The 12,328-nt window shown below is 44.4% G+C and overlaps 1 protein-coding gene across 1 annotated transcript in view; it reads right to left on the bottom strand.

The window, feature by feature from the left end:
- The window catches only part of LOC146797983 (transmembrane protein 87B-like), a 416,123-nt gene that overhangs the window by 274,427 nt on the left and 129,368 nt on the right, over positions 1-12,328 (bottom strand). The window contains exon 6 of the mRNA XM_085625212.1: positions 8,405-8,509. Within this exon, the coding sequence (XP_085481338.1) occupies positions 8,405-8,509 (105 nt within the window). The remainder of the gene's footprint in view (positions 1-8,404; positions 8,510-12,328) is intronic.

Below are 12,328 nucleotides of genomic sequence, written 5' to 3'. Positions count from 1 at the left end.
AGAAAATAAAAACAGTGGTGGAATTAGAGCACAACACAGATGGGCATGCCAACTACATGGAGACAAGAAGACACAAACCTAAGATAACGTTTCCAGTAAATCATCAAAGCTTAAACAAAATAGCCACAAACAGAGGAAGAACAAAGGCTCTCACCAACAACCACTTGGGTCTTTTTTGAAGGGCAAGATGATTCATCATCCTTACACAATAACATGGGACTAGCGGAAATGGGTTGGGTCGGGTGGCCACTGAGAATATTGAGTTGCGAGTTGCGCCTCTCCCTACTGAGAACACTTGAAAGTCAAACACTCCAAGAAATTAGCAAAGGGCAAGCAATACTAAAGCAGACTCATAAGAGAACATAACCCACTAAAATGTCACTTCAACCAAGAACTATAAATCTACCTTTGCAAGCCACCACCTCCACCCCGCACACTACTTCCTACAGACACATGCAGAATCTATATTAGAGCAGCCTGTGTGTCGCCGAGTCTCAGATGCAGAGGCGGGTTATGAGAAATCCCTCGCTGACAGGCCCTTTACACCTCCTATACAGGGTGCTGGCGGCCCCTTTAACGCGGACTGGCTCGCCGCGACAACAGAGACGCCTCCTATGACGTCACCGACGGCGGACCAATCAGAGACCATCGAACCCCGTAAGGCGGAAGTCGGGATGGACGACGGCGCGAAAGCCCGAGGAGGAGAGGTCGGAGACGGAGAGTGGGGAGCGAAGGATACGGAGAGCAAGGAGGAGAGCGGAGGACGTGATTCGGAGGTCGGAGCGAGAGGAGACGAGAGAGCTGCAGAGCCAGGAGGCCAACTTCACGGCGTCTCGCCCCGCCACGCGCCTGGAGGAGCGTGGCTGGGAAAGGTACGGGGCCGGATCCTGGGCTTATTATCCACACGGGGAGGGAGATAGTTTGGTTTTTCTTTGTGGGGAGGTCACGGGGTTTCTGGAGGTATCGTTTTGTTTTCTCTGTGTCAGGAAGTCCTCAAACTCACTCACAGAGTTCCTCTTGTCCCACGTGTGTTGTTGGTGATGGACCCCCGGTGACTCCTCACTGCCCTTCCCCCCTCAACACTTGACAGGACAGGAACAGTCCACTAATATTTTGATATTCCCTTCCTTACATGTCCCTCAGAGGCCTTCCACCTGACAAAGACCCCGGACACGGAGAGGACAACGTCATTACTGTCCCGCAGGACGAAGGAGGAGAGAAAGAGACCAAGACACTGTCCAAGAACTCTAAATAAAACCTCAAATCAGTTATATCGTCTAGTGGTATCCTTGTTCTACTCAGGGGGAGTACAGCCCTAGGCGACAAGTGGCGAGCCAGATAGGAGCGACTGTGAACCTCTACCCGATACAGGATGGATACGCTCATACACCAAATGAAGGAAGGGCAGGCTAAGATGGAGTGGGCAATAGAGCGGGCTTCCTCCCAAGCAGAAGCCGATCGGGCTGTATTCACTTCAGCTATCCAAACCCAAGCTGAGAATTTGGTGAAGTTGGCCGAAGGACAAAATCTCCTCATGGCCTCTCTGGGGCAGGCTAGAGCGCCCGCCCCTCCGGGAACGGTGGTCCCACTCCAGAAGTTCACCCCAGGAGAAGACCCGTTGGCCTTCTTTCTAAATTTTGAAAGGGCCGCCCGGGCTAGTGCCTGGGCAGGAGAGAGGTGGCCCTTTTATCTTGCACCGTTGTTGGTTGGGGAAGCCCAGGCGGCATATCAGACAGTGAATAAGGATGGAACCGCTACCTATGCCCTGGTGAAGCAATACATTCTAGATAGGCTAGGAGTGGACGAGGAGGCTCACCGGTTACGATTCCGACAAGAGCGCGGGGCTCCTGGGGATCTACCAAAGACTCTTTTCTTTAAACTGAAAGAAGCGGCTGATCTGTGGTTAAAACCCCATGAGTCCAGTATGGAGGATGTAATGGGAAAAATCTACCTGGAACAATTCCTCGAAGCACTCCCCTATCCCAGCCAACGCTGACTAAAGCAACACGCCGGCTTAACCTTGGAACAGGCTGTGGAAATGGCCACATCTTATGCCAGAGCTCAAGGCCTACCCCCCCAAGGAACCCGAACGACCAGCAAAGCACGTTATCCAAGAAAGAGGAGACCGGAAGTCCACTAAAGCACTCCCTGAGCCCGTACGACCCAGAGGAGCCCGGCCAGACAACCCCCCTTTCTCATGTCCCCAGTGTTATGATTGTGGGGAGTGGGGACACATAGCTCGCTATTGCAGGAAGAAGAGGGAGGAGGAGGAACCCATGGACGTGAGCTACGCACCCCACTCCCTCCTATTCGCACAGGAAACAGGACCCGTGTTTTATGTGAGTGTAAAAATACAGGGTAAAGGAGTACGGGCCTTACTAGACTCAGGCTGCAAACATTCAGTAGCAAGGCAGGAGCTCATTCACCACTCTTGGGTCCTACCGGGTCGGAGGGTGGGCATTAGGTGTGTACATGGGGAGGTTAGGGAATACCCTCTGGCCACAATCCAGCTACAAACACCCACAGGGGCTAGTATGAATGCGATAGTGGGGGTCCTTCCGCACCTTCCAGAACCAGTCATATTAGGGACCGACAATCCCTGTTTTGCCTCCATGATGCGGGAAGCGCTCGGTTCCCCCAAACATTGTCAGGTCTCCGTGTTGACCCAAGAGCCCTGGGCCAAGGATACTCACTTCCACACTGCACAATTAAATGATGCCAGTCTTGTCAACGCCTGGAACAAAGCCAGGGCCGAACAAAACCAAGCGAATAAATCGTATCCCACCTTCGTTGAACGAAACGGCCTCCTATACCGGTTAGCAAAGGAAGACGCTGTTCTTCAACTACTTGTTCCCTCCGACTTTAGGGATCAAATACTTTTTTTTGCCCATGCCCACATTTTGGCGGGGCACGTTGGGGCAGAAAAAACCGGACAAGCCATACTTCAACATTTCTTCTGGCCCGGTGTATATGCACAGGTCCAGAAATATTGCCAAGAATGCCATATATGTCAACGGCGCAATCCGTACATACCTCCTGCGGTCCCCTTGCAACCTCTTCCCATCATAGGCAAACCGTTTGACACGTTAGGAATGGACCTCATAGGTCCCTTACCCAAATCTAGTCGAGGACATCAATATGCTCTTGTTTTGGTAGATTATGCTACCCGCTATCCAGAGGCCTTCCCCCTTAGAGCGGCCACTACCACAGCCATAGCTCAGCGTCTGGTTGAAGTGTTTTCGAGGATGGGTTTCCCTAGAGAGTTGGTCACTGATCAGGGTACCCCATTCGTGTCAAAACTCATGAAACAGGTGTGCCACCAGCTCCGCATCAGACACATAAAAACCTCAGTATATCACCCCCAGACAGATGGGTTAGTCGAGCGCTACAATGGAAGCCTTAAACTAACACTAAAAAAACTTCTGTCTGGGGATGGGAGGAATTGGGACCAATTATTGCCTTTGGCCCTGTTTGTGCTAAGGAGTCAGACCCAGTCCAGCTTGGGAGCATCCCCTTTTGAACTCCTCTTTGGGCGGAAACCCAGAACCCTACTCGAGATAACTAAGGACAGTTGGGAAACAGAAGGGAAAGAGGAAGCTGAGGCTCTGCTGGATTATACCCGCCAGTTACAGTCCAGGCTACATAAGTTGAGGACCCTCGCCCATGGACACTTAGCCATCGCCCAAACCAAACAAAAGTTCTTTTATGATAAGGGAAAGAAAGCCCATTTACGCCCATTACTGTACTGGGTGCGCCTGTGGTCAACTGATGAGCTTGCAGACTACAGAGATGCATTGAAGGAAATAATTCAAATAAAGAATGCTACTCAGTTGGTTTGGTTAGCGTATATTGAAAACTGGTTCACAAAGCTGGGCTTACGCAACTTTTGGACAGATCCTGATTCACTTACCAATTCTTCCAAAAAATTGCTGAAGGACACATATTGGGACTATATTTATAACTCTGTATTACACAACCCCAAACTTGGACCAATGACCCTTAAATTTTTGAATTTTAAATGTGGAAGCAAATTCGAATATTTTATGGATGAAATTGAACCCCCCTTGGCTAAATCACTGTACTTAAAGTATCGCTATGGTATTTTGCAACTCAGTTTTAGAACATCAAAGTGGGCGCCCAACAATAATAATAATAAATCTGACCTGTGTAAATTGTGCGATATGGACGTAAAGGAGGATGAGACCCATGTCCTATTTATATGCCCTGCATATATGCGGGCAAGGATAAAATGGATCAAACCTATTTGTCTAAACTTGGGTCTCCGTCGTGTCCAGGATGGGGAAAGAATATTTAAGGGCGACACATCACAGAGTATAGTATTTAGCCTGAGTCGTTTTTTATTCAATGTTGCCATAATTAGGAAAAGGAATGGTCAAAAAATGTAACGGTATTATCATCAAGCCTGGTTCTTAAAATTCTTAAAAAATTTTTTACTCTTATTTTAAAAGGTTGGTAAACCAACATTGTGTAAATTAATATTTAAAATTTTTATATTGTATATTGTATTTATGTATGGATTATTTGTACCCACTAGAAATGCTGCACTTTGTCATAATGATTGTTTTTATATTGTACGGTACTCTTTTATGGTTATTATAACCGAAATAAAGAATTGAATGAATGATAAGGGAAAGAAATGGAGGAACCTAGATGTGGGTGATTGGGTCTTGGTGTTGTTACCCACTTCTGCTCTAAAGATGAGGAAAGAGTGGCAAGGTCCCTTTCAGGTTGTCAAAAAGGTGGGTAGAACCACGTACGTTCTACAGGTATCTCGAACCAAAACCCAGTTGTACCACATTAACTTATTTAAAAAATGGCTAGGAAACCCTCCGGGTTCTTCCCAAACTGTCTCCTTTACCACTCCCCTGTGTCATACCGTTAAGGAAGTGCCTATCAATCCCGAAATGTCCACCTGTCAGCGGGATGCTATAGATTCTCTTCTACTTCGATTTTCTGGTATATTCTCAGACCAACCGGGAAGAACCCACCTCGCTGAACACACTATCCCTACCCCCGCAGGAGTTATTGTCAAACAAAAACCCTATCGGATACCTGAGGCACGACGAGTGGCCTTCCAAACAGAGATACAACAGATGCTAAAAACCGGAGTTATCACCCCTTCCCATAGTAACTGGTGTTCCCCAGTGGTCCTGGTGCCGAAACCGGACAGAAGTATCCGATTTTGTATAGACTTCCGAGCTGTCAATAGGGTCTCCAAACAGGACGCTTACCCTCTTCCCAGGGTCGACGAGTTATTAGAACGCCTTGGTGAGGCCAGGTACATAACTACTATCGACCTCACCAAGGGGTATTGGCAGATTCCACTAGCTCCTGCTGACCAGGAGAAAACCGCCTTCTCGACTCCCTCGGGGCATTACCATTTTACTGTCCTCCCTTTGGGCTGCATGGGGCCCCGGCCACCTTTCAACGGGCCATGGATACCCTTCTCAAACCACACCTTCCTTATGCATCTGCCTACCTGGATGACATTGTAGTCTTCAGTAAAACATGGCCCGAGCACCTCCAACATCTGAGCCATATATTAGACAGCATTTCTCAGGCAGGTGAAATCCCGGGTGGCTTATCATCAGGTGAAATACTTAGGGTTTTTGCTCGGGGACGGGAACCTAAAACCACAGAAGGAAAAGGTGGCAGCTGTTCAGGCTTTGGCCTACCCAAAAACAAAGAGGGACCTTAGGGCGTTTTTGGGATTGGTGGGTTATTACCGGAGGTTTATCCCTCACTTTGCCAATCTGGCTGGACCCCTGACTGATCTCCTCCGTAAGGCCCAGGCCTCGCCCCGCTTACAGGCTCCCACGGACCTGGAAGCTAATGCTTTTCAAGCCCTCAAGGATGCTCTCACCTCCTCCCCAGTGTTAGTGGCCCCCGACTTTCAGAAGCCCTTTATCCTCCAAACGGATGCCTCGGGGGTTGGGATAGGGGCAGTGCTCTCCCAAGAGGATGCTGAGGGTTGTGAACGCCCAATTCTATACATCAGCAGGAAGCTATTTCCCCGGGAGCAGGCTTACTCCACTATCAAGAAGGAGTGTCTGGCAGTCAGATGGGGAGTGGAGAAGTTACGCTACTATTTGGAAGGCAGATCCTTCATCCTCTTTACAGACCATGCCCCTCTCACCTGGCTCCAGCGTAACAAGGGCCACAATGAGCGAATCCTACGCTGGTTCTTGGCCTTACAGCCCTATCGGTTTGAGGATAAACATTGCAAGGGGTTGGACCAGGGGAATGCGGACTTTCTCTCCAGATACCCGATTTCCCCCGATCAGGGAAATCCGGGGGTTGGGATGTGTCGCAGAGTCTCAGGAGCAGAGGCGGGTTATGAGAAATCCTTCGCCGACCCTTTACACCTCCTATACAGGGTGCTGGCGGCCCCTTTAACGCGGACTGGCTCGCCGCGACAACAGAGACGCCTCCTATGACGTCACCGACGGCGGACCAATCAGAGACCATCGAACCCCGTAAGGCGGAAGTCGGGATGGACGACGGCGCGAAAGCCCGAGGAGGAGAGGTCGAAGACGGAGAGTGGGGAGCGAAGGATACGGAGAGCAATGAGGAGAGCAGAGGACGTGATTCGGAGGTCGGAGCGAGAGGAGACGAGAGAGCTGCAGAGCCAGGAGGCCAACTTCAAGGCGTCTCGCCCCGCCACGCGCCTGGAGGAGCGTGGCTGGGAAAGGTACGGGGCCGGATCCTGGGCTTATTATCCACACGGGGAGGGAGATAGTTTGGTTTTTCTTTGTGGGGAGGTCACGGGGTTTCTGGAGGTATCGTTTTGTTTTCTCTGTGTCAGTTAGTCCTCAAACTCACTCACAGAGTTCCTCTTGTCCCACGTGTGTTGTTGGTGATGGACCCCCGGTGACTCCTCACTGCCCTTCCCCCCTCAACACTTGACAGGACAGGAACAGTCCACTAATATTTTGATATTCCCTTCCTTACATGTCCCTCGGAGGCCTTCCACCTGACAAAGACCCCGGACACGGAGAGGACAACGTCATTACTGTCCCGCAGGACGAAGGAGGAGAGAAAGAGACCAAGACACTGTCCAAGAACTCTAAATAAAACCTCAAATCAGTTATATCGTCTAGTGGTATCCTTGTTCTACTCAGGGGGAGTACAGCTCTAGGCGACACTGTGTTTACAAGAATGAGATGGAGCTGTGTGCATTAACACAGAATAGCAGCGCACGTCTATAAATGGTCCTTGCCTCTACCCAGTCCCCGCCTGCCTGAAGAAAACACTATGACAGCGCTGGCTGCATCATAGCGCTTCTTTTCCTAACTTTTAGCCATGATGCACAGCAGCTACCCAGCTGTACGACATGGCTAAAACACATTTACAAAGCTAATAGCTCGCACATAGACATGACCTACTGGCTTTGTCAATGATAGATGTTTCTTGCCTTCCATCTTTCTTTTCCTTCCTCCATTCTTCCCTTTCTTTACTCTCTTCCATACCCCTTTCTTCTCTTTTACCTTCCTTCATTCTTGCTTTCTTTCCGTCGCTCCTTCCTTCCTTTTTTCGTTCTTTCTTTCTTTTGTTCATTCCTTTTTTCTTTCTTGCTTTCTTCCTTCTTTCCTTCATTTACTCTTCCCTTTCTTTCTTCCCTCTTTATTCTTTCTTGATTTCTGTCCTTCCACCTTTCTTCTTCCTTCTCTAGTTCTTCCTTCCTTCTTTGCTCTTAGCTTTCTTTATTGCCTTATTTCTCAGAGTCAAGAGGCTAGCAGCCAAACCTAGACCAATTGGCTTTTTAAGCTCTGGGTTAGCCGAGCCCTTTTGATTTTAGCGAAATCATGTGCATAACATACTTACATGTAGACATGTTCAGGCAGACTTCATCCATTAGTCAGTGGTTACGTTATTCAAAATTGTATCCATCCATTTTAGCATGCACCAAAAAGGCAAAAGTGTCAGCCCACTTCAGCCATATCCTTACTTCACTATGACTTATGGCATGCTGCCCTTTCACAAGAGTACATCCACACACTAAGTAATACTCTCCAGTGCCAGGGAGAGCTAAGGTGTCCGCTTTTTGAGAGACAAACTTTTTTTTGCCTTTAGCTAATTTTTGGGGGGATTGATGACGAACAATAAAGTTTTACAAAAACGCTAAAGAACAAAATATGTAAATAGGCCATTACCACTAATATGTACTACTATGGAAAGTGCAACGGGGTGGAATAGAACCATGTATAAAAACAAAGATGGTTCAAAATAAACCTATTACTGAGGTCCTACACTGCAGCACATTTGCCCCTATAACCCATTTCGGATTTCATAGGTGAGCAAAATCATATCAGATGGAAAAACTTAAACACTAACATTTAGATACCTACACAACCTCAACCAACCAAGCTCAACAACAACAAACCTGTGATCCAGGGCTTTCCTTGGCTGGTTTATTATTGTCTTGACTGCTGGGCTTCTTTTTAGGGTCGTCTGCAGCAGTAATGGGGTTTGTTGCTCCTTCAGGAATCTGAAAGTCATTAAAATATAATGTTAGTTGAGGAATAGCAGATTTCCATGGCATACAGCCTCCATACTATTTTCAGTTATTTCTCTAACCAATTTCTGCCTAATTTCAAAGCTGGACAGTAGAAAAATGGAACTAATATTAAGACATTACTAGCACGTGACACAATCTGGAATATTGAGCAACAAATAAGATGTGATTTACAGTCAATACCACTTGTTCGTAAGATTGTGTGGAAAAAAGAGAAAGTGAATTGATCAATCTTTACCCTTTTTCTCCTTCTGAATGACCTTTTCTCTTGTTCCATTTAAGATTCTCTTTTAGCCTTTCATTAGACAGATCATTACCATACCGCTTTTGTGGGTTTCTCTTCTAAACTTTCAATAAAACGTCTAAAGCTCATCACTTTACGTGAGTCTGTCTTTAATTCTTTATGCAAGTTTCCCTTGAAACATTTACCTTTTGTGGGTATTTCATAACCTTATTTTATTTCTGGGACTTTAACATGTTCTCTAACTTTATGGGGCCCATTAACTGTTTCCCTACGTGACAGACTTTTATCATTGTGCAGGTCACTCTAATACACTTACTATGGATGTTTTAATCTTTTATCTATTCCTAACTCTCCCATACCCACTTCCCTTTAGTCTTTCTGTAAAAACTCTTTCTTTAGATCAATCTTCACCCTATCTATTGTGGGGGTTCCCTATCACCCACTCCTCAATTTCCTTTGTGCTTTCAATTATCAGGTGTTTCTGGAACAAACTTTATTTAGGTCATTTTGTGATCTCTATACCGTCCCCCTTTTTATGGGTCTATTTAAATGGTTAGGTCTAACAGGCTTCTCTTTTGCGAATCACGTTTTGCCCTTTTTCTGTATGTTTGATGTTTTATCACTTTCTGTAAAATTCTATTAATATTCTCTTTTGTATGTCTCTCTTTAATCCTCTTAGTGGATCTCTCTTGCATTTTCACTGGGTTTAGCACCACCCGGTTACATTTGTAGCTGTTAATTTGACCATCCTGGTCTCAGTTTACCCAGTCCCCATTTTTTCTTATAATTTACTTTTTGTGGCCATTCATTAATCCTTCTCTTTTTTGTAGAGTTCTTTCTACCATTTCAAATTTCTGCGAGTGTCTGCCCTCTTTTTTTGGCTGTAGTTCTGCCATTTTTCTCTTTGTAGGTTTCTTTCCATCTGTTAAGCTTCCAATTCTGTAGCTCTCTTTTACAGTTTGTTTACTTGTCTCTTTGCTCTTTTCTTATGGTTCTCCTTTAGCCCTTACTCTTTTATGGATTTTTGTTTTATACTAAGCTCTAGGTACCACTAGTCAATTTCTCCGTTTGCAAATCACTCATCATGCTTTTCCAATTTCTGTCTCTGTTTATTCTTTTATTGGTCCTTTCTCTTCACATGGTCTCTTTCTGTGGTTGTCTTTTAAACATTTTCTAGGTCCTTCTTCACCCATTCCATTTTTTGTAGGAGTATTTTTACCTCTTCTCTACGTTACTCTGCCGCCTTTCATTGTATTGGTCTTCAGCAAATCTTTCTCTTTTTATGGGTCTACTGTGTTACAACTTCTTTGGGTTGGCTTTATAACATGTTTCCTGTCACTCTTCCGCAAGGCCTTGTTAGTTTTTTGTGTTTGCTTACCTTTTTTTGTAAACCTTTCCATTTAGTGGATCTCTCTTGCCTTATTATTCCCTCATTACCTTTACTGCCATTTACTGAAAGTGATTTTGTGGTTCTCTGTCACTCCCTTTTTGGGTCTCTGTTTCATCTTTTGACTGGATCGATCAATATTCTGTGAGACTTTTTTTTACCAATTCTATTGATATGTATATATTTAGAGTTTTACTTTTAATATGCCATTCTTATCCTTTCTTTCAGTCTATCTTTACTTTACTTCATTTTGTGGATCTATCATGGACCATTTCTCTAAGAATTTTCTTGGTCTCACTGTATAGTTATTCTTTTTGTGGCTCTTTTGCCACAAAGTCCCTAGATTCTCTTTATTTACCTTGAAGCTTTTCTCAGTCTCTCGATTACGATTTCTCCAAGTATCTATGCCCCTATGTCTTTTTGGGAGTTATTTCTACTAGGTAGCTCTTTTGAGGGTCTCTAATAACCATTCCCCCTTCTGATAGTCTTTATTTTACCATTTCCATAAATGTGGTGCACCTCAACTCCTTTGGTGACTCATTTATTTTTTGTGGTGCTCCATTTATCTTTTTGAGGTCTTTAGTGTTCGTCACCAGTTCATAGATCTGTATTTACCTTGCCTCTCATTGTGGGTTTCTCATTCATACTTTGTCTAGGTCTTTCTCTTCATCCTTTTACTTTTTGTGAGTCTGCATTTTACTCTTGGTCCTTCTTTACCATTTCTTCTGTGGATAGCTGATTACCCTTCCCCACTTTGTGGATCTCTTTTACCGTTTGATTAAAGCTCTACATAACCTTCCTTTTTTTGTCACTTTTTAACAATTTCTCCTTTTACCATTCCTGTGTTTGTAAAAAAAAGTTTTCTATCTTCCTCTTTGCATCTTTGCTATATATTTTCATTAGCTCTGTTATTGTATTTTGCCTTTTTATAGGTCCCAGTTTTACACTTTCTTATAGTCTCTCGCATTTTCACCTTTGTGGAGTCTACATTTTTCTAAATCCCATTTACTGATTCATGGCTCTCTTTTTACCATTTCTTTAGCAGTCTATTTAATGAGTCTCTTTCTGAATCACAATTCAGATGTTCTATTTTTGCAGTTGCCTGTCACCCTTTCTATAGGTTTAAATGAAGTGTGTCTGTTTTCGGTCTCATTTACTGCTTGCCTTGCATCTATTTACCCATTATCTTTTAATGAGTCTATTCTCTAACTTTCGCTTGGATTCAGTCTACCACTAATCCTTATTAGTTTTGTTTTTAACCTTTCATTTTTGTGTTTTAGTTTTTCTTTAGGTCTGCCTTTATCAGTTACCTTTTTGTATGCCAGTTAGTTACACACTTTCTAGGTATCCCCTTTGTCTTTAATAGATCTATATGTCTGTCACCTTTCCTTACTGAGTCTCCTCTTTATGTTTTCATTCGGAGTGTTTTACATCATTTCTTTTTGAGTATCTCTCCATTACACTTTTGTTAAGTATCTTTATACTTTCATTTGCTTTATGTCTTGAGCTTCTAGTTTTCTAGTGGCCCCTTTTCTTCCCTTTTTTTGTTAGTCTCTTTTGCAATCATGTTTTATGATTTCCTTTGAGTGGATCCCTTTTCCAGATCTCCTTATTATGCATTTTTGTGGACCTCACTAAACAGTTTCATTTTTTTGTCAGTTTGTCTATCAATCAGTCTGGTTGCCAAGGCATGTTTTGTAGATTTGCACTTTACCCCTTACACTAGGTCTCTACTTTTCCATCCCCTTATTTTAACTCACTTTACCCTTCTTTTTTAGGGCTCTTTCCTCAACCACTCATTTTTGTGGATGGCTATTTTCCTTTCTCTTGCCTAAGGACAATCCTTTTATTTTTGTTATGGTATCTTTTGAGGGGCTCTACTGACATCTCTTTAAGTCTCTTTTTATGGAACACTGCATATGGGTTGCATTTAGATTTTTCTGTTGTACTCTAGTTTCTAATTCGCTTTGTAAACCTGATATTACCCATTCTATTTTGTACATCTTGCTAGAACCTTTTAATTTGTAAAGGTCTCTACTCAACGGACTTGTCTTTCTTTCAACACTTTTTAATGGATATATTACTTTTTTTCTCCGGGCCTCCTAACAAAATCTACAACTATGCATCTCTTTACAACCTTCCCTTTCCACAAAGCTCTTTA

Source organism: Triturus cristatus, chromosome 9, assembly GCF_964204655.1.
Source record: "Triturus cristatus chromosome 9, aTriCri1.1, whole genome shotgun sequence".
Taxonomy (NCBI): Eukaryota; Metazoa; Chordata; class Amphibia; order Caudata; family Salamandridae; genus Triturus; species Triturus cristatus.
Note: the sequence above shows the minus strand (reverse complement) of the source record. Positions and strands in the feature narration are given on the sequence as shown.